At 34.0% G+C, this 22,680-nt stretch overlaps 2 protein-coding genes across 8 annotated transcripts in view; both read right to left on the bottom strand.

Moving 5' to 3' along the window:
• The window catches only part of znf335 (zinc finger protein 335), a 61,773-nt gene extending 57,877 nt beyond the window's left edge, over window positions 1-3,896 (bottom strand). For 3 of the 5 annotated variants that reach the window (XM_073910358.1, XM_005167098.6, XM_017357466.4), the window contains exons 1-4: window positions 3,776-3,896; window positions 1,929-2,127; window positions 327-597; window positions 145-222 (exon numbers count right to left, since the gene is read on the bottom strand). In XM_073910358.1, coding sequence (XP_073766459.1) covers window positions 145-222; window positions 327-597; window positions 1,929-2,120 — 541 coding nt within the window. In that variant the 5' untranslated portion in view covers window positions 2,121-2,127; window positions 3,776-3,896. Of the gene's footprint in view, window positions 1-144; window positions 223-326; window positions 598-1,928; window positions 2,128-3,213; window positions 3,609-3,775 lie in introns of those variants that run through there. The other 2 variants (XM_005167099.6, XM_073910357.1) reach the window with 1 other exon arrangement.
• A 1,602-nt stretch (window positions 3,897-5,498) lies between these two features.
• mmp9 (matrix metallopeptidase 9) overlaps window positions 5,499-22,680 on the bottom strand; it is a 200,239-nt gene continuing 183,057 nt past the window's right edge. Inside the window, 13 exon segments of one of the 3 annotated variants that reach the window (NM_213123.1) lie at window positions 5,499-6,257; window positions 6,340-6,443; window positions 7,049-7,199; window positions 7,889-8,022; window positions 8,112-8,316; window positions 8,431-8,586; window positions 8,658-8,831; window positions 9,231-9,404; window positions 9,513-9,686; window positions 10,194-10,322; window positions 17,753-17,901; window positions 19,075-19,313; window positions 19,704-19,927. In NM_213123.1, coding sequence (NP_998288.1) covers window positions 6,139-6,257; window positions 6,340-6,443; window positions 7,049-7,199; window positions 7,889-8,022; window positions 8,112-8,316; window positions 8,431-8,586; window positions 8,658-8,831; window positions 9,231-9,404; window positions 9,513-9,686; window positions 10,194-10,322; window positions 17,753-17,901; window positions 19,075-19,313; window positions 19,704-19,838 — 2,043 coding nt within the window. In that variant the 5' untranslated portion in view covers window positions 19,839-19,927 and the 3' untranslated portion in view covers window positions 5,499-6,138. 3 annotated transcript variants of the gene reach the window in all.

Below are 22,680 nucleotides of genomic sequence, written 5' to 3'. Positions count from 1 at the left end.
CATGGAAAATATTCAAATATCATGGTTTCACACTACAAATGTTTTTCACCAAAAAAAGCATTTTCATAACAACCAGAGTTAAGCATCGATTGAAAAGCTTATATTTTATATTCTATACTTTCATAATTTTGGGATCCTTCTCACCATCATCAGGACCTTGGAGTATCAGATACTGTGTGGTTTCTGCACTGCCATCCTCTGCACTTGTAACTGCAATACATCCTGTAAAAAGGACATAGGACACGTGATTAAGATAAAAAAAAGTACAATATAAAAATCAAAGATTACATATTAGCTACTTTGGGTATTAAAAGGTTTTTTTCTACCATTCATAATGTCGGGTCCAATCGTGGACTCGATGATCTTGTCAATAGCTGAGCCGAGATCTGAGGAGGTGGAAGCAGTGGAGTCAGAAACCATCATTCCTCCTTCAGAAACAGCACTGGAGTGAACCAGCACCTGGACAGACTCCGACACCAGGACTGACTGTGTCACTGTGGAGACGCTGGACACACTGGTGGACTGCGCCACAGAAGAGGAGTCTGGAAGATGAACTCTACGCACATCAGTACTGGAGCTCGTCTCTGGGATAAAAACCTAGAGCACATGCAAACTTTCATTAAGGCGAGAGACTAAAAACAGTGTTTACAACTGACATCATTTTTTTCATAAAGTGTTTTTCAGTCATGAAAAGAAAACATTTATAATGAACTTTTGAAAAAATCAATATGCGTTTATAGATTTCTATTGCAAAAGAGGTTTTTAAATGCAGTTTTCAAATAAGTTTTTTTTCTCCTGCATAAATCTCCATTTTACCAGCATGTCCATCCACTTAACTCTATTCATATAAGTATTCTTAAGGTTTTTACAGATATGTATATACATAATTATACAATATAACATTTTTATTCCACAAAGAGTTTGCAGTATTTTCTCATTTAGAAAGTGATAAAAGTCATATATATATATATATATATATATATATATATATATATATATATATATATATATATATATAAACCCTAACAGGCCATATTATTAGGTACACCTTACTAGTACTGGGTTGGACCCCTTTTGTCTTCAGAACTGACTTTGTCTTTCATGGTGTAGATTCAACAAGGTACTGGAAATATTGCTCAGAGATTTTGGTCCATATTGACATGATAGCATCACACAGTTGCTGCAGATTTTTTGACTGCACATTCATGATATCGATCTCCTGTTCCACCACATCCCAAAGGGGCTCTATTGAATCGAGTCTGGTGACTGTGGATGCCATTTAAGTACAGTGAACTCATTGTCTTGTCCGAGAAACCAGTATGAGATTTTTCGCTCTTTATGACTTGGCGCATTATCCTGTCGGAAGTAGTCATCAGAAAAAGGGTACACTATGGTTTTAAAGGTATGGACATGGTCAGTAACAATACTCAGGTGGGCTGTGGCATTGACAAGATTCTCAATAGGTAATAATGGGCCCAAAGTGTGCCAAGAAAATATTCCCCACACCATTACACCACCACCACCAGCTGATTGTACATTGATGTAAGGTAGGATGGATTCACGGTTTCAAATTCTGACCCTACCATTCAAATGTCGCAGGAGAAATTGACACTCATCAGAGCAGGGAACGTTTTTCCAACTTTTTATTGTACAATTTTGGTGGGCCTGTGCAAATTGTAGCCTCAGTTTCCTGTTCTTAGCTGACAGGAGTGGCACATCGCTCTGGTCTTTAGCTGCCATGTGATTGGCCGACTAGTAATTTGCATTAAAGAGCAGCTGGACAGGTGTACCTAATAAAATGGTCAGTGAGTGTATATCAACTATGGAAATATAGTGAGAACTTTCAGTTGTTTATTTTTATCCTATTTACCTGCAGTGTCTTTGCTTAATGTAAATTGACACAGAAACGTGCAAATTGTTTGTCTTACCACAAGTCCCTCAGAGCTCTGTCCTACATGACAGTCTGATTCTGGGGCAGGCGCAGGAGGAGCCGCTGCATCACTGCTATCAGCAGACATGGCTTCTGAAGACTCCATGCCCATACCGCTTTCAGACGGCTCCTCCATCCCAGAATGCCCCACATCACTGCTGCTTTCCACTTCCATGTCCTCCGAATCCATGTTTGCTCTGTGGGAAAGTTTGTCACTCAGTAAGACAGCACTCAATTGGACATTGTGTGAAAAATACATACAAGGGCATGAGTGATATATGGACAAGTGTGCAAAATAAAGTGTAATAATTAAATATAATCATTTTATATAAAGTGTTGTGGAGGCAGGGATTTTAAACCTTTATAGAATAAAACTATCAATAATATTTTACTCAAACATATACCAAATAAATTGTACATTGCAAATGGTCTCTTATGTGTCAAAATGATTTTGTGGATGCTTAGTATTGTCATTTATCTAATCCAATATATAATTAATTATTTTCATTTATAAATGTTAGATATTAAAATATTGTTAAAAACAGTCAGAAAGTAGCATTTGTATGCCATGGTGCATTCATTTGATCGTTAACAAGCAACATGAATTATATATATATATATATATATATATATATATATATATATATATATATATATATGTATATATATATATATACACACACACATATACATATATATATAAATATATACATATATATACACACACACACACATATATATATATATATATATATATATATATATATATATATATATATATATATATATATAAACTTTAGAACGTTCACAAAAGATTTCAATTTATATATATATGCAATTCCAGTGTTATGGATGTGACACTTGTGTGACTTTGGTAAATCAAATATAATAGCGTGTGTGTATATATATATATATATATATATATATATATATATATATATATATATATATATATATATATTATTTTTTTCCAGAAATTAAAGTATATCATCAAAACGTTGATGGCAGTATTGTTTTTGGAATTTTGGAAATAGGTATATACTTTGCTTACATTCATATTCAAGTGTTTCATTATTTTATATATTCTATTCCCTCTAATATCATAACAAAATCCTAAATTAACTTATTGCACATTTGTTCTATTCTTATGATTTGTTGTCCTGAATTTATTTTTATTTCCTATTCTGTTTTAGTCGACAGCTGTAGTGTCAAATTCCCCAGGGATGAACTGTTGTCTTGTGATCGCACCTTTCTAGGTCACAATAAGCACATTATAAGCTTACCAGCACAACCACAAGCCATCGTGGTCGACTCGTTAAATGCTCTTAAATACCAAAAACACAGCACCTAAACTACTTGATTTCACCTATTTCCCCAATGATAACACCTCTCCTCCTGCTGAGCAGCCATCAAATTGTGCTCGAGACACAAAATCCCTCTTAAATAAAGGACAACATGGTTTCGGTCCTTCATGAGCTCTAACACCTCTAAATGTCGAGCACACCAACAATTTTATAGTGAAAAAGTCACTAAATTGCATCCTAAATTGTACACTTGAGCCCTCGGACGGAACGTGTGTCTGTTTCCAGCTCGTTTCAGTCACTAAACTAAGCGCGTGTTTTTGCTGCCCTTCATCCTGCCTGCTCGCGCTGCGCCATTTTCCCCTCCCGCCGCTGCCAGATAATTTTTCCGCTCAGGCGATATGAAGAACCGCTCGGGGACCTCGAGGGCCTGCGCGAGAAGGGAGAGCCAGTCCGCCCGAATGTTTTCCTCTTGCTCATCATGGAGAAACATGCATTTTAAAACCAATTAACCTGATTATTATAAGCTAGAAATTTTTCTTACCGTGAATAGATGTGTGTTTTTATCTTCCCTCTCGAGAATGAAGCGAAATAAAATAAATGTTTCAAAGCGATTAGTTGCTACGGCTTTCTAGTCGGGCGCCATCAGCGTCTCCTCGCTTCCTGTCCTCAGAGCTGGCCGGAACTCCTTTATTGTCACGGGAAAAGACGAGTGCGGGAATCTTTTAATCGGTATTTTCAATGGAAAAACAATTATTTAAACATTCACGTTCTGTTTGGGAATATAGATATCGTCTATTTCGCTTAATATCATAGGTTTTCTGTCAAATAAAGTTGTAAACCTAAGGACTATTGCTCGTGTACTTCGCGGATTAATACGACGCTAGTTGTTTATCTGAAAAGTATACTTGTTTGTATTTTTAAACCAAAATAATAAACGTTTTTCCACCACAAGTTGAATTCGAGGGGGTTAAGGGGTTTCCACGAGCTAATTTTCACTTATTAGTTGAATCTGTGTTATAGAAATAGATTTCCATTATACCTCACTATCATTCGAATGGCGATGTGATTAATATTTATAGCTTCAGGTTTAAAAATAGGTATTAATTAGTCCAACAACATATCATATTTTAGTATTTCATCTTAAGGCGAACACATTTAGGCAATGTGCCTACTATTGTGAGCAGCATAAGAATTAGGTCATTTTCTACACCATCATCTGTAATGGATCAGGGTATTTTCGTGGCATTCCTCATAACCATCGTCTTGATATTATGAAATAATTCTGTTTTTTTTTAACTGATATTGTCATCATTGTTTTTATAAATTTTTGTAAAAAAAATCATTGTGAAAGGATATAAAAAGTATATATTTATGGAGAAATGTGACAGAGAATGGAGAATGCTACAGAGCATTCAGCAGCAATGAAAGTGCTGCACAATAGAAGTTTGGGTTAAAACAAAACACCATAAAAGTAAAAGCAAATTGTGTGATTACTTAGATTGAAATAGCATACATTGACGTGCCTTAACTGAAACGACAACAGAAATGTGTGTGCATGTTTGGCAAAAATCAAGATGATATTTTTTTTCTCCCAAGATTGCATAGTTGAGTTTGTTTACCACAATTTTTTAAATGCAATCAATTCAATTTAAACCATACTTCAGTACTACCCCAATAGCGCGTGGTGTAGCAATTAAGTAGAATTACTTTACTTTTATTTTACTGTGGGTATAAGTAAATGTGAACGTGTACATAAATGGATCCTGAACATACAGCTGCTGTTAAATACTACTGAGGAATTTGTTTAACCCTTTAACTACCCCACCAAGAAAAAAAAAGGTTGGATCGCATTTCTTAACCCCAACACTACCCATAATTTCTTACATATAAATTTATTACATATAAATATTTAAAATAAAAATAAAAATTTGTATGCTAAATCACCTTTCTTTGAAATATGCCATAAAATATTTCAGATTCTCATTTAACATGTTTTCTTGTTTTTATATATATATATATTATATATAATTAAAATCACATGTATTCGTGCAGCAGGATTATGTTTGTTTGATTTTCATGGTAAACCAACAATGCTGTATAAGTTATTATTTAAAACAGTAAAAAAAAATGGTCAACCGTTTGGTAGAGGGGCAGTCAATAGTCTAAAATGGTAATTAAATCACTAAGAATCAACACAGATATCAAACCCTTGTGTAAAAATTCATAATATAGCAAGAAATAATAACAAATCACTCACACAAATATTAAAGGATCTTGTTTACAAATTTATTAAGTAAACAAACACTGCAACAAACATAAAAATATAAATAAGTGGAAGGTTGAACATTAAATTAATAATATTAATAATATCATTTACACCAGGCAAATGATTTCACAATATGGCAAAATCTGCAATCCCCATCATTAGCTCTAAGGCTAAAAATAAACCTTTGCATTCAAAAACATCTGAATGGGGTCAATGCAGAATACGGGTGCTTTGTTCACAACAAATCGGCTACAACATTCCTGCGGAGACTCCACTCACACATTTACAAGCACAAAGTTAATTCCTAAAGTCAAACGGGCTTTGCCTCGTTTTCTACAATAATGTGCCATTAGGAAACCCATCATGACCAAAGCAGTTATGTGGGAAGCTGAAATAATAAATTATAAGACCATGGTAAAGCTGACGGACAAATATGCCTAACATCCCGTCTCATGTGCCTATGATAATTTCAGTGTTAAAACTGTTCTTTTCCTATAACAGTTAAAGTCAAAATCCCTTTAACAGACACTTGAAATTTAATACATTCTGTCTGTGTCTTCCTCGCTACATTTTACACTGAAGAGAAACGGTTTCCCTGTTAAAAAAGGGCTCTGTCATCAGATTAGGATGTCGAAGGTCTATAGAGAATGAATGTCACTGCATTTCAGGAGGTCGTACTTCACATAACCGACTCGGTCAACCTGCCGTTTGGCATTCATTCTCCAGTAGAAGCTCTCCCGGCAGAAGTAGAAGAATCCTGCAAAACATGAAATGAAGATGTCATAAAAAAAGAGATCATTCATTGAATTAGTTTTAATTCTAAAAGTAATTTAATTTACCCTTGTAGAGGAATACATCATGTGAATCAACGGGCACTCCACCGAAAGCTGCATCAGTGAATCGAGGGTATCCTCTGTCAATCAGCTGAGCCTTTACATCAAGTCTGAGAGGAAATATAAGAGATAAGTCACTATTGTAAAAAACTAAAGCTATAAAAAGTAAATAAATATGTATAATTCATATTTAATATGGAATATTATGGTAATTATTTGCATATGTTTTTAAAATAAAAACAGCCTTATACTGTTTAATCAAAATAGCATCTCCTTCCTCCAGCAATAACATCTCTGATGCCATGGTTACAGGTGCTGCTCACTCACGTGAGACCCACCAATGGTCCAATCAATTTCCATTGGACAAAATCAATCAATCAATTCAATTCAAATCCTCTTTATTTCTATAGTGCTTTTTACAGTGTAGATTGTGTCAAAGCAGCTTAACATAGATGAAGTTATGTGGCATTAAAACTGCTTCAGTTCAGTTCCGTTGTCACTGTTGAAGTTCAGTTTAGTTCAGTTCAGCACAGTGTAAGGTAAATGTCACTGCTGTAAGCCGAAAAACTGAGTAGCAACTCCACCGATGCGCAGTTCTTCATATTTTTTGGCATGTGAAGTTGCAATAGCAAAGAAAAGACTATCGCAAATACTGGTTTATATTGATTCTAAAATTAGTACACTTTCTGATCAGCTCTTAGTTATAGTTACTTACCTCCAGAAGTTTTCTCCATTAAACAGGAGCACCTTGCCTTTTCCTCTCTGCATAGATCCTTCCACTTTGTCCAAGTCGCTTGGTAGGCCGAGCTTCTCGATTTTACGTGGTCCAAGCACATCATTTCCACTGTAAACCCAGAACTGTCTCTCTGTGTGGATTAAATACGGATGATATTATATTTCTGAACTAGGGGTGTGCAATATATTTTAATATTGACCAAAATAACAAAACAATATTATACTGAGTGTGCTTTTGATAGATTTCCAGGTATAAAGAGTTGATAATCGTCCATTAAATGATTTGTTCAAAGCAACTAATTGATGTAGAAATTGTGACAAACGACTGCTTTTGTGACTGACTGAATCAATGAATCATTTAAGGATTAATCAATGTAGTGTTGCTCTGAGATGCAAAAAAAAAAGTTCTGCTGAAGCTTTGTTTGGAACCGTCGCAATCTTGCTAGTGTGATACCAATTATTTAGAAAACAAAAACTTTTATAACTGATTGAAGTTTTATTTGTTTTATTTTGGGTAGAATAAAAGCAGTTTTTTATGTAAAAAAAAAAAAAACATTTTAAGGTCAATATTATTAGCCCCTTTAAGCTGTATTTCGATGGTAAAATATTATTTACTGTCATCATGGCAAAGATGAAATAAATCAGTTGTTAGAAATGAGTTATTAAAACTATCATGTTTAGAAATGTGATGATAAAATCTTCTCTTCGTAAAACAGAAATTGGGGGAAAAAAATACCTTCAGTAAAGTCAGCTTGCAGTTAAAATTTTGATTACAATATTACTGCAAATGGCAAAATATCTCAACCAAGTAAATAATAACCTGAGAAGAAGTAGATCTTTTTGGTGAGGTGGTCCTCAAAGGCAGAGTTGATGACAGCTGGGAGAGCAGGCCACTTCGCAGAGATCATGAAAGGACCTTTGCGTTCACCATTGCCTGAGATCTTCCAGTAGCGCCTTGGATATTTAAAGAACAGAATTGAGCAACATTAATTTGAGAAATGTGTTGTTTGAAGTTCTTATCAGAATATATGTAATGCCCGTACCCGTCCTTGAAGAAGTGAAGCTCCTTCTGGATTTCAGTGATGGCGTCAAACTCCTTGATTTGGCAGGCATCGTCTGAAGGGACCACCTGAGTTGTGGTGGAAGCAGTGGTTGTTTTGTCACTTGGAGAAGGTTTCGTTGGCACAACTGGAGAGGAAGTGGTGGTCCGTGGTTGAGGAGCAGTGGGTTCAGGGCCAGTTCTAGGTCCTTAAAACACATAATTAAATAAAAATGCAGATATAAAACCAGAATTGAGCTTCAGAATCAGTTCATCTTGAATAAGAAATTGCATAGTGATCTTAAAAACCAGTGGATATGTACCATAGAGATACTGAATGCCATCAATATCGTCACGATGCAGGGGGAAACCCTCCACGTATTTGTACATGGGATACATCAGGGCATCTTTAATGTTGGAGTGATCCAAACCAAGAGCATGTCCAAACTCATGAGCAGCCACCAGAAACAGACTGTATCCTACGATGGGAAAGATCATGTTAGGTAAAGTTCCTAGAGTGTCCAAACCAAAAGAGATGACTGTCACTTACCACGATCAGGGCAAAATCCCCATTTTTTATCAGTATCATAGTTGCTGGTAGTTCCACACCAGAGTTTTCCATCATTGCGGCCCTCACTGGTGCAGGATGAGTATGTGTTTCCCAGGAAGGTGAATGGAAAATGGCATGGCTCTCCTTCTGAGTTTCCACCAATCACAGCCGTATCTGTGAGGGAGTATATTTCATATAAGGGACGATGTACTGTACATCCATTCAGATGTCATCAGAATATACCAGACAGGGCTTTTGATTAAGACTCAAAAGCAGAGGGCTTTAAAACAACCTAAAGGGGTTTATTTGGATATTAAAGGGACAGATCACCACAAAATGAAAATGAGCTTTATTCACAAAATAACATAGTTTGAAGAATAGTGAAAACTGGTTATCATCAAATTCCATAGTGTTTTTTCCAACTATGGAAGTCAATGGCTACCTGTTTCCAACATTTATCAAAATATCTTCTTGTTGTGTTCAACAGAAAAACGAAACTCCATTAAAGGTGTAAAAAATAGTTAAAATTCATGTTTAGGTGAATTATTCCTTTACGTTTTAAGGTAAGTTTACCTCTGTTAGGGCAGAATCCATACTTCTTATCAGTGTCAAAGTTAGCTGTAGTGGAGCACCAGCGATATCCGTCATTTCGTCCTTCTGTAGTGCATGAATCATATTTCTTCCCATCAAAAATGAAGGGGAAAACACATGGTGCTTCATTGCTGTTCCCGTCAAATGTGAAGAGAACTGTGGGATGGCAGAGATGGAACATCAGAGAATAAATACAAGTTCTTATTAAAATATTGTGAATATATTAAGGTTAAAGCTCCATAAATTCAAGATTAGCATACTTACGCTCACTGGGACAGAAGCCAAACTTCTTGTCCTTGTCATAGTCTGCGGTGGTTGAGCACCAGGGAAGGCCATCTGTGCGGCCCTCAGTGGTGCAGGTGGAGTAGGATGTTCCCTCAAACAGGAAGGGGAAGTGACACATTGCACCCTCAGCATTACCGTAGCGGGTTTGAATGGCTGAAGGAGGAATATTATTGTCAATATCTACTATAATGTAATATATAGAAACATTATGGTCGCCTCTTGTATTCCTGAGATGTATATATATATTTTAGATTGCATCCAATATTGCAAAAACAACACGTTTATAAAATGAAAATTTGTATTATTATTGTTGCAAAGGACATGTTAAAATGCTATCTCAAATTGAAAAACAAAATGGTGAAGAAATATTTTTACTCAGAAGTTGCTAATAAACACAAACAATAAGAATAAACATGGAAGATTAAAAAAGAAATCTTAAATAGTATTTTACTTTAAAATAAATATATATAATAATCATTGTTTTAATTACAATTTTGAAAGAAAAAAGTTTGTAACCGTCACTACTCATTCAGAACTGCAGAGGGAGCTATTGCTCCTCTATGCACACTATGCAGTTGTTATAATAAAGAGCGATGCTAAATTATGTTTTAAACCACTTAACCTATTTATCAAAGCTACTTGAGTTAAAACGACACTCACCTGGTCCAGAGCCAAGGGTCCAGTATTCATCGTCATCAAAATGAGCGTCTCCCTGTGTGCCTTCACCTGGAGGATAAGCGTGAGCCAGCAGCCCATCTTTTCCATCAAAGGGGTAGGGATCACCGTGATCTGAAGCACAAATAGCAGCTCATTCAAACATTCTCAGAGACTGATGGCTGAGTAACGCGAGAGCCTGCGAGACCTGAGTGCGAGATCCAAAATGGCGGCGCCTGTCTGCTAGACAGCAAACAACTCCGAAAACTTTTTTCCTCCGTATTTTCACTTTTCTCCGTGTGTTTCGCCCATCAAAAATTTGACTACATCATTGCAACTGGACTACAATTTTTCTTTTTTTTCATCCTGGATCAACTTGAAGAATACATCGACGTACATTACAACACATACTGCTGCAACATGGACACAACAGACCACAACAAAAAAGGTAATCCCGCTCCAAACTTCAAGAGACCCCGTCCCGACTCTCCTTCAAGCATGAATTTACCACCCTCCTCACCATCTTGCTGTACCGAGGTAAGCGAAATATTACGCTCAATTGAAAATAAACTCTCCGGACTCGACACAAGAATCGCACTAATAGAAGTCATTCACAAAGAATTCCAAGAACTCCGTCACAGTTTAGAATTCAGCCAAGAACAGATTGACACACTCACTAAAGAAAACAATTTTTTAAAGGACTCAGTTCACGCACTTACCGCTCAACTCACCTCCGTTGTCACAGAAAACAAATCAATAAAGGAAAATGTATTGGACTTACAAGCACGCAGCATGAGAGACAATCTAGTTTTCACAGGCATCCCGGACCAAACTCCAGACGACCCCGAAAAATTAATCAAGGATTTCATGACAAAACAACTCAAACTGCCAGCTGAAACTGTACAGAACATCACCTTCCATCGTGTCCACCGCATCCGTTCCCAACATAACAACAGCCGACCGCGTCCTATCGTTGCAAAATTCGAACACTACAAACACAAAGAACTGGTACAAAAACAAGGGAGACAACTTAAAGGTACAACTTACGGACTCAACGAACAATACCCAAAGGTCATTCTCGAACGTCGAAAAAAACTCTTTCCAATCAGAAAACAAAAAATGAACGAAGGAAAACGAGCAATCATTACAGTGGACAAATTATACATAGATGGACAGTTATATCGTGACAAGGACATTACCCCCTGGCTTTTTTGAACGCATCACTCCCGTAATGTTACCTCATCTCTCTATTCATCTCCCTCATATCACTAGATTATAGTTTTGTTATCGCACCTAGGTCTCATCCCCCCTCCCACCTTTAACTTTATGTTGGTATTTAAAGTCATTTTTGTTTGGTCATTATTGTATTGTGTACATTTTGTCATGTCATACACACAGACACAGGTACAATTTCACACTTTTTCAAATACATACAGTAACATTTATGTATTTGCAGTAAAAACAGACTTGTTTATCAATATAAGTTGCTACTATTTACCTACTTATTTTGTAATCCTTTAAAATTATGTCATCAATCAAATTTCTATCCTGGAACGTCCGTGGACTCGGCTCCCAGGCAAAGAGGATCAAAGTTTTAAATCATTTAAGTAAACTACAAGCAGACATATGCCTTTTACAAGAAACTCACTTATCAGAACTTGATCAAAACAAAATCAAATCATCACAATATCATTCATATTCTGCCCACTACAACACAAAACAGAGAGGAGTGTGTATCCTAATAAATAAAAAAATATCATATGTTCATAACACCACCATTACAGACCCAGAAGGACGTTTTGTCATAATTAACATTACAATTAACAATTACTCACTTACAATAGGAAACTTATATGGCCCAAATACAGATGACCCATCTTTTTTTCAGATTTTTTTCTCCTCCATTTCAAATCTTTCTAATTGCCCCATCATAATAGCAGGTGATTTCAACACAGTTTTAGACCCAACTACAGACAGAGTTAATAATATCGGCAAAAAACACATCTGGAAATCTACAGACTCTATAAAACAGTTCATGAGTGACATGGGTCTTGGCGATAGTTGGCGCCTCCAACATCCGGACATTAAAGCATTCTCATTTTATTCACCTGTTCATCATTCATACTCCCGCATTGACTATTTTCTCACTAGTAATTCTATTATATCCAATATTTCTGAATCAAAGATCCACCCAATAATCATTAGTGATCACGCTCCTGTAACAATAAATCTGAATATAATCACCAGACATAAGCCCATTCCTAGATGGCGATTCAACACCTCTCTTCTTCAAGATCAGGATTTTGACAGTTATTTTAAAAGAGAGTGGGCATGCTTTCTAGAGATAAATGACTCCCCTGAAACATCCCCATCTCTTCTGTGGGAAACAGGAAAGGCAGTATTAAGAGGAAAAATAATTTCATATTCCGTTTACAAAAAAAAGAAAGAGAAAGAACATCAAGCTGAACTGGAACAGAAAATTAAAGATCTAGAAGACATTAACATAAATAATCCAACAGAAGAAACACAAGATTTGCTAAGAAAATATAAATCACAATTAAATAAATTAATTAATACACACACTCAATTCCTTATTCACAGATTACGACAAGAACACTTCCATCATAGTAACAAATCTGGTAAATATCTGGCTAATCAAATCAAACACAATAAAGAAAAAACAACAATATCAGTCATTAAGGACTCAGCAGGGAAACCCACCAACTCACCAGAAGAAATAAATCAGATCTTTCAAAAATTTTACAGTAATTTATATTCCCCTGAAAAAAACCCATCCCAGGATGACATTCACTCATTTCTCAGCAATATCAACTTACCTCAACTAAATGAACAGCAAATAAATAGTCTTGAATCCCCCTTATCACACCTAGAAATTTCTAATGCTCTTAAACTCATGCCTAATAATAAATCACCAGGACCTGATGGGTTCCCTGCTGAGTTCTACAAACACTTTTGGTCAATTTTATCACCACTTTTCATCCGGTTGATTAACGAATCAAAACAAAATTCAAAGCTTCCAGATACCATGAACACAGCCACAATTACACTTCTCCTCAAACCCAATAAAGACCCAACATTACCGTCAAGCTATCGTCCAATCTCACTAATTAATGTAGACACTAAAATAATTGCTAAAGCACTTTCACATAGAATAGAAAAAATCATGCCATCCATAATCCATCCAGATCAAACCGGTTTTATTAAAGGTAGACAATCATCAAACAATACACGCAGACTCATAAACCTAATACACCACTCATCAATAAACAAAAACAAATCTATCATAGTCACCCTCGACGCTGAAAAGGCTTTCGATAAAGTAAACTGGAAATTCCTGTTTTCCACATTAGAGAGGTTTGGTTTTGGGGAGTCATTTATTAATTGGATCAAAATTCTCTACACATCACCCTCAGCTACTGTCATTACTAACGGACTAACATCACGCAGCTTCACTCTACACCGGGGAACTAGACAAGGATGTCCACTCTCTCCCTCTTTATTCACCATATTCATTGAACCACTTGCAGCAGCCATCCGTCAAAACATTTATATTAAAGGAATTCAAACATTAAACATACACCATAAAATAAGTCTTTACGCGGATGACATATTATTATACTTACAAAATCCCCAAACATCATTACAGGAAACAATAAAACTTATTGATACCTTTTCAAATATTTCGGAATATTCAATCAATTGGAATAAATCTGCTATACTCCCATTAAATTCCACCAGTGTGGATGTGACATCCCAAACATCACAAATCCCTCTGTGCACTAATTATATCACATATTTGGGTATCAATGTTTCCGCCAGGCTGTCAGAGTTGTTTGCACTTAACTATACTCCGATACTTAAAAAAATAGATGACGATCTGCAACGCTGGATGAACTTACCACTATCCATCATGGGCAGAATATCAGTTACCAAAATGTCCATTCTCCCAAAAATAAACTATTTATTTTCAATGATTCCAACACAACCCACACATACCTGGTTCAAATCCCTAGATTCAATTATAACAAAATTCTACTGGAAAAATAAAACCCCAAGAATAAAATTGACAACCCTACAGAGACCAAAATCACAAGGAGGATTAGAAGCACCACATTTTTACAACTATTTTTTGGCAAATCAGCTTCAAAACATACACAATTGGATTAAACCTAACTCATCAGAATACACATGGCAAGACATTGAACAATCAATATGCAAAGACATTAACATTTCAGAATTACCCTTTCACAGTCAATCAATCAAGAGACATCACTGTTTTAAAATGCCGACAATAGAAGCAACTCTGACAGCCTGGTGGAAATTCCATCAGGTCACAAATTCCCCACTCGAACCATCTAAATACACCCCAATTTGGAATAACCTTGATTTCCTAGCCAACAAGAAGCCACTTAACTTTCACACATGGGCAGCCAAAGGAATCACACAACTTCAACATATCTTTATTAATAATAATCTGGCACCATTTCCCCATATAGCCCAGACATACAGCATTGGGAGTAATTGCTTTTTGGAATATTTACAAATCAAATCATCAATTAAGTCAAAATTACCTAACCAATCAATCAATCTAGACCTTCCACCTCAAATCTCAGAGTTTATTAATATATCGCCCTCCAAAAAATTGCTCTCCCAAATATACAAAATGATATCAAAATCAGACAATGCATTAGTTCTACCAACCACTAAATGGCAAACAGACTTATCTATTAATCCCAATGCTGAATTCTGGACTAAAATTTGCAAAAACACATTTTCCATGACTAAAAATGCTAACTTACAACTTATACAGTACAAAGTACTTCACAGATCACATTTAACTGGGCAGAAATTATTTAAAATGGGTTTCACGTCAGAAATATGTTCACATTGCACACAAAACACTCCAGACACATATCTTCATGCCTTATGGCATTGCACTTCAATTAAATCATTTTGGGTAAAGGTTACTGACTCACTCTCCAACTTAATGGGTTGTCACATCCCACTGTGTCCCTCCCTCTGCATATTAGGTGACATATCCACAATCAATATAAATAATACAAATGGTCAGTTTCTGCTGGTGGCTCTAACTATCGCAAAGAAAACTATCCTCATGAACTGGAAATCAAGAAATACCATTCACATCTCATACTGGAAAAACTTGTTAACAGAATACATCTCCATTGAAGATCCTCTTTGCCTGAAGCCATTCCCTAACAACACCTTCATCAGTACATAAACAAGAGGGGAGGGGAGAGAGGGGGTCAGGTAGAGATGAGGAAAAAAAAAAAAAAAAAAATCTAATATTTAATCTAATTTAAAATAAATAAATCAATTGGAAAAAAAAGTATAATGTAAACAAATAAAATAAAAGAATCATAATTCAGTCTTTATATACTTTTTTACTTTCCCTTTTGTTCTATTTGTTCCCCTTTCCTGTCCCTATCAATGTTATTTATTCATTTTTATTATATATAATATTTGTTTTCTATTTATTATTATTATTATTATTACTATACATAAATTATTATTATTATTATTATTATTATTTATATACCAGTGGCTCTCCTGACCAACAACAGATAAAAAAAAAGAAGAGAAAAGAAAAAAAAAAAAAAAAAAAAGAAAGAAAGAGAAGAGGAGGAAAAAAAAAAAGAGAGAGGGAAAAAAAAAAAAAAAAAATCTACTTACATGTACTAAATTCACAGGGTAAAGTGTAACGTAGGCATGGCAGTCTGGGCACTGCACTGGACTGATCCATGCCACACGTTACACTTTTTTTAATGCATCACAAAGCAACTGACAAACACTATATACCTCAATGCCCATCACACAACTACAACCTCCTCAATTTATTGTTACAGCTGTTGTTATTTTTATTATTATCATTATTATTAGTATTATAACCAGCATGAGTATATTATAGTTATCAAATTACAGTAATAATCTATCATACATATCTTTAATATTATTCTTCCATGTGGAATTGTATAATTCATAATTAGCATTGATATAGTGTTTTCTTTTTTTATTTATTCAGTTTTTATTATTATTATTCTTTTTTTTTTTTTTTTTTTTTTTTTTTTTTTTTTTTTTTGGCTTATTCTTGTTGCTTTGTTTGCTGAACTTTATTTTTCCTCTCTCTTATTGTTTCTTTTTTCTTCTACTCCTCCCCTTCCTTTTCTGTTTTTATTTTTTATTCTATTTTATTTATTTATTTTTATTATAAGTATTTTATTAATTTTTGTTTATTATCATTAGTTTATTTTCTCTTTTCCTCTATCTCCCCTTCAAACTTACTACTTACTACTATTATTATTTGTTATTATTATTATTATTATTTATTATTATTATTACTTGTCCTCTCCCTGATTTTCCCATCCTCCCCTCTCCTCGACACCTTTGTCATAAATGGTATTACTTTTATTTTTTGAAATCATTATTATTATTATTATTACTGTTCTGACTTGTCCTGTTATCTTTCCATTATCATTATTACAAGTATTTATACCATTATCATTATTAAGGTTGCAGTTGTTGTAGTAGTAGTAGTAGTAGTAGTTGTAGTTGAAGTAGTAGACAGTGTAATAGTATCGATTGTTATTGAGTAATTGTTACGGAGATTTTTGAAGTAGTAGTTCATGTAAGTAGTAGCAGAAGTAGTAATGGTGTGGTAGTTACAGTAGTAGTAGTAGTCGTTGTTGGTGTAGTAATATCAGTAGTAGATGTTGTTGATGTAGATGTAGTAGAAGTGATTGTAGTAGTAGTAGTAGTAGTGGTAATAGTAGTAGTAGTAGTAATAGTAGTAGTAGTAGTAGACGTTGTATTAGTTGTAGCAAACGCTATAGTAGTATCAGTAGTGGTAGTCGTTGTAGTAGTATCAGTATTAGTAGACATTGTAGTAGTAGTAGTCGTGGTTGTGGCTGTAGTAGAAGCAGTAGTAGTTGTAATATAAGTAACTTTTTGTAGTAGTAGTTTGTGTAGCACTTGTGATTTATTATTATTGTTGTCAGTTATTACTGTTGTCCTTTCTTTCTTTCTACTCTAATTTTTACTATCATACATTAATAAGCATTGTTGTTACTCCCTACCTCTGACTGGTTTCTTTCTATATGTTTTATCTATATCTGTGACACTTGCTTCATTTATTGACTGTTATTGTTCCTTATGTATGTACTCTGACCTGTCCACCAAGTTACCTTTACATGCATACACACACTCACACACACACACTCACGCACATACCAGTACATGACTATATTGTTGTTGTTTTTGTTTTGTTTTTGTTTCGTTGCTTTGTATCTGTTATTTGTTGACGTTTTCTTGTATTTGTATGATTTTTGCATATTCTAATAAAAAAAAAAAAAAAAAAAAAAAAAAAAAAAAAAAAAAAAAAAAAAAAAAAAATCATGTTTGTGTTTAACAAAAAAAAAAAAAAAAAAAAAAAAAAAAAAAAAAAAAAAAAAAAAAAAAAAAAAAAAAAAACATTCTCAGAGAGTGTAAGTGTTTAAACTTAATACTTTCATACAAAATACTCGACTCACCTGCTTTCCCGAAAGAGATCATGATGTCAGCAATGCCGTCAAAGAGGCGTGTGAACGTCAGAGGGGTGACGTCACTCCAAACTTTAAAAGCTCTGGCAAAAGCATCATCGATCAAAGAGGCTTCCATGTCTGGCGAATAGTTCAAAATCCTGCAAATCAAATGACACAGTGGGTTATAAACAGGATTAATTATTAAAAGATTGCATGCATTGTAGATTCAAAACATTCATACTTAGCTAATTGCCAATTTGACTATTAACAATTCTTAGGTAGCCAATTAATTTTCAGACATGCTCGTTCCTGATGTATTTAACCCTTTATTTTTCTAAGTTTTAGTTCAAAATGTTATTAATTACACATTTTTCCCAATAAAAAGAGACTAATTATGATTGAAGCGATGAATTATATGAAAATTGCACAAGATTGTGTAGGCCTACTTAACAAATGATAATATTATTAAAAATTGACCTAGAAATTTTCAACTATTGACTTAAAAAAGTATTTATAGTATGAATGCATTCAAAGTTTATTTCAAAATCAGCAAATACAACTTTTTAAGTATTTCTAGAGCCGACTTTTTGTGAATTTATAACAAAGTTGTATATCATTACATTGGTCTACAGTGTTTAGCATAATGTAGTACACCTCATTTTGAAAATGAATATTTGTATGCTTTTCTCAGTGAATATAGGCAATGTATTTTGGTGCATTTAAACAAAACAGATTTATTAAACAGATAAATTTATTAAAATAATATTTTAGTCACCAAACATATTTAGAAATGGAAAGATAATACAAATAAAATCAAGCTAAATGCAATATTTAAAAAAAAAATACAACCTACAAAATTTTAACAAAATTTTTATTTTTCTTCTTCTCTTAATTTTTCCTTTTTTTAAATGTGTATTTAATAATTTTCTATAACGTATAAATTTGGGCATACTAGTTTTTGGACCGTTATCGTAAGTTATTTTGTTAGATGAGCGGCAGATTTGGCTTCAGTGCTGACTAATTTAATGTATATGCACAAATATAACATTGTATAGCTTCCTATTGAAAATATGACTTTAAAAGATAGATTTGTGAGGGGTGAACTTGTATATGTACACACTGTAGATGCTGATAAGGTATGGATAAAAAAATGTTTTTGTCACTAAATAATTAATTCAAGAAATTCCATTAAAAACACTGGCTTATTAAAACATTTAGTCAGAATCTCTAGTGCATCACACACTATTTTATTCGTTTATTAAGCAGCTCTATTACAAAACTCATAAAGTATTACAAATTTAGTATAAGATTTAATGTGAATAATGTCCCACCTGTATGTGACATCTGTGTGATCCCACTTCAGGTCTCCGTCGAATGTCTTGTAGTTGCGGATGTCCGGCACGCCACAGCGGGGCTGCTTCATGGCATCAACGGTGGGCTGGTCAAGCAAGCCGGTCTCCTCCAAACCGAGCTGCCGCTGGAGCTTCTTCAGAGCTTTAGTATTGGAGACGACCGCCTGCAGTCCGCTCCTCTGGAGGACATCGATGTAGCCGTAACGCTTCAGATACTCCTGAAGACAAACATTTATGGACAAAACAAATCATGCGGAGCTATAACATCCAGTTATTTGCACTTTAAAAGTAGAGAACCGAGAGGAGAAACCCAAACAAATCATAAACTAAAACTGCTTCTACTTTAGTTTAATGGTCTGCTTTTAAACAGTCTCTTAAATTTGCAATTTAACGTCTTTGAAGTTTTATTACTATCTCGTAACTCTTTATTTTAATAGTCCTTTAACAGATGTTCTACTAACTATAAGTAAGTTTGCAAGTACATGTCAACTTGTACTATTAAAACCGACAGTATAACAAGACAGCTGATATGTAGTTGCAGACTTACTTATAGTTAACCTGGAAGACAATTACACTTAAAGTGTATCCCTAAAACCTGACATACTCACATCCGCTAGCTGTGTGTTGGTCATGTTCTTGATCACATCTCCAGGAAACGTCACGAACACAGATTTGAGTGGCAAACACCAGGCTCTCAACGAGCAGGTGCCCAGAACCAGAAACGCCAGGACTCCAAGTCTCATTTTGAGTCGCAAATATAAAAGTAAATTCAGAAGAAATCTGGAGAAACTGTCTTGCAAGTGCTCAGATCAGATCAGATGAAGTGGAAGCAGTGTTGCTGTGTCTGCTCCAGCTGGTTTACTGTCTTTTCTTGTGCCCTGAAGGCAGTATTTATGTGGTCTGTGTTAGTCACCCCCTCACCCCTCCTTTAGGCCATTTTATCACTCCCACTAACAGCACTTGCCCACTAAAAGGAGTGATATGTTTTTGTCCATTCAAAAAAAAAAAAGAAGGGGCTTTCCAGCAATCTCACATTAAGTGTGAAAACACAAAAGATCATAACAAAGACTATGTTTTCTTTTATCTAAATCTACATTTCCTAAACTAAAAAGTTTCTTAAGTAATAAAACAAACAGTCAGATATATATATTTATTAGATTAGTCAGAACTGAAGCCAAATCTTCTAGAGCTTATCTAACAAGATAACGTGCGATTATAATTACGGTCCAAAATTTAGTTTACCAAAATTTTTATGTTATTGAAAAATATTAAATACAAATTTAAAAAAGAGGAAAAATCAAGCAATAAATAAATGAATAAATAAAAATTTGAAAAAAAAAATTTAAAAACTTAGTTGAAATTTTGTAGGTTGTAATTTTTTTGTTGTTGCAATATTTTGCTTGAGTTTATTTGTAATTGTATTTCTAAATATGTTTAGTGACTAAAATATTGTTATAATTATATTAGTAAACATATCTGTTTAATAAATCAGTTTTGCTAAAATGCATCAAAACACATTGCCTATATTTACTGAGAAATGCATACAAATTTTCATTTTCAAAATGGGGTGTCCTCAATCATGCTGAACACTGTAGATATATTAAATGCGACTAAATATATTTAAAAATTATTTTAAAAATACAAGAAAAAATGCAAATGCGATACAAAATTCAAATCCAAATAAAAACAATTATACATGTATTTCTAAAAATAAACAATCAAACAGACTGTTATTTTAACAACTAAAATTTATTTAGCTGTTAAAATATTATAAATATTTTATAAATATTATAAAAATATAAATATTATAAATATAAAATTTATTTCTAGAGTTTTTTTGTGCAATGACTTAAATCTTTTATGTTCAATCCACTTAGATTAGTAAAAGCAATTAAGTTAACTTCACACAATGAATTTGTGTTAGGACAACATGAAAGAAGTGTGTGAAACCAAGTGTTTTTACAGTGTATACAAATGAATTATATGCAATATTATAGAAACGACTTCATTAAAGTTCATTGCATTGAAAAATAAACTAACCCGTCTTACATCTGTTTATCTTTTTAATCACATCCCAAACAAATAAACATTAATACATAAATAAATTAAGCAATTAGTTAGTATAAATCTACAAAAAATAAACATTAATCTATCAAATAAAGATTTATTTATACAGATAAAGTCATTAAATTTAAAATAAATGATTTTTTTTATGTCAGATTTTCAAAAGGGTGTATTTGCAATAGTGACTTGTGCAGAGGAACAGAAAGAAGATAATGAACACCAGAGAAAGTGGTTTTGGATTGTTATTACCAGTCAAAATGACGAATAAGTGTAAAGTAACATTAACCCACAGGAAACTCATCAACTTAAACTGGTCCAGGTAGGTAGTCTTATTGCACAATTTCCGTCTGTTCACCAACATCCAGCAGAATGACGTACAAACACAGGTGTTTTTTTCAACATAGCTCTATAAACTTACAAAACACAACATTTCACAAGAGTGTGTTGGTCTGCTGTGTGGACATGCATGTTCTGAGGCAGTTCTGTGCCCACAGGGGAAAGAAATCCTCTTCCATACATGGCCATCATTTGGTCTGGTTCCAGCAAAATAAAAAAGAGGAAGCCATCATCTATTATTATTTAGTTGCCTAATGATGATGCTTTGCAAATGAGGATGTAAAGAGGAAGCTGTTGAGTGATGTGCGGAACAATCATATGATAATTGCCTCATTTTAGATCAAGTCTCTAAAGTAAATTAAGGGAAATGTTTGTCACTCACAGAGATAACGTAATCAATTTAATAACTGCCATTTCTAGATATTCACATCACAAATGCAAAAGTCCATAGATTTTTTTTGTAATGAATCAAGAAATACTCTCGTGGCTAAAAGCATCTTGTATGTCAAGTTTTTGCTATTTTAGACATGAGAGTTTGTTTCCTCTCTTTCACTGTACGCTTGATAATGAATCATAAGCTACAGTGGGCTGCTGACTTCCTGTAAATAGAGAACTTTTAAGGACCTGACAGTTTATTTAAATATCTTCTTGTAATTACTTTAGATGATTTATTTAGGTTTATTTTATAAATGCTGGATAAATTGAAATATAAATGCATATATATATTATGTATGTTTAATGTGCTAACCAGGGTCTTCATTGTTGTGTTGTGTCTTATGACAAAATTTTGTGTGTTTTGTTAATTTGGTCTTGTATGTAAGGACCCCCTTTAAACTGAGATGTTACATATTAAGGGGTTTATCCTTAAGCATAAATGTTGTTACAAATAAACTGTCATGACACCTTTGTAATAATAATAATAATTCATTCATTCATTCATTCATTCGTTCATCTTCTTTTCGGCTTAGAAAACCACCAACTTATCCAGCACGTTTTTAAACAGCGGATGCCCTTCCAGCCGCAATCCAAGTTCTGGGAAACATCCATCCACACACACTCATACACTACGGACAATTTAGACCAGGAGTTCTCAACTGGTTTGGCCATAGGACCCACATTTTTACATGGTCATCAGGCTGCGACCCAAATTTTTAGGAACTATAAAACAATTTTAGGAATTATAAT

This window comes from Danio rerio, chromosome 8 (genome assembly GCF_049306965.1).
Source record: "Danio rerio strain Tuebingen ecotype United States chromosome 8, GRCz12tu, whole genome shotgun sequence".
Classification (NCBI taxonomy): domain Eukaryota; kingdom Metazoa; phylum Chordata; class Actinopteri; order Cypriniformes; family Danionidae; genus Danio; species Danio rerio.
Note: the sequence above shows the minus strand (reverse complement) of the source record. Positions and strands in the feature narration are given on the sequence as shown.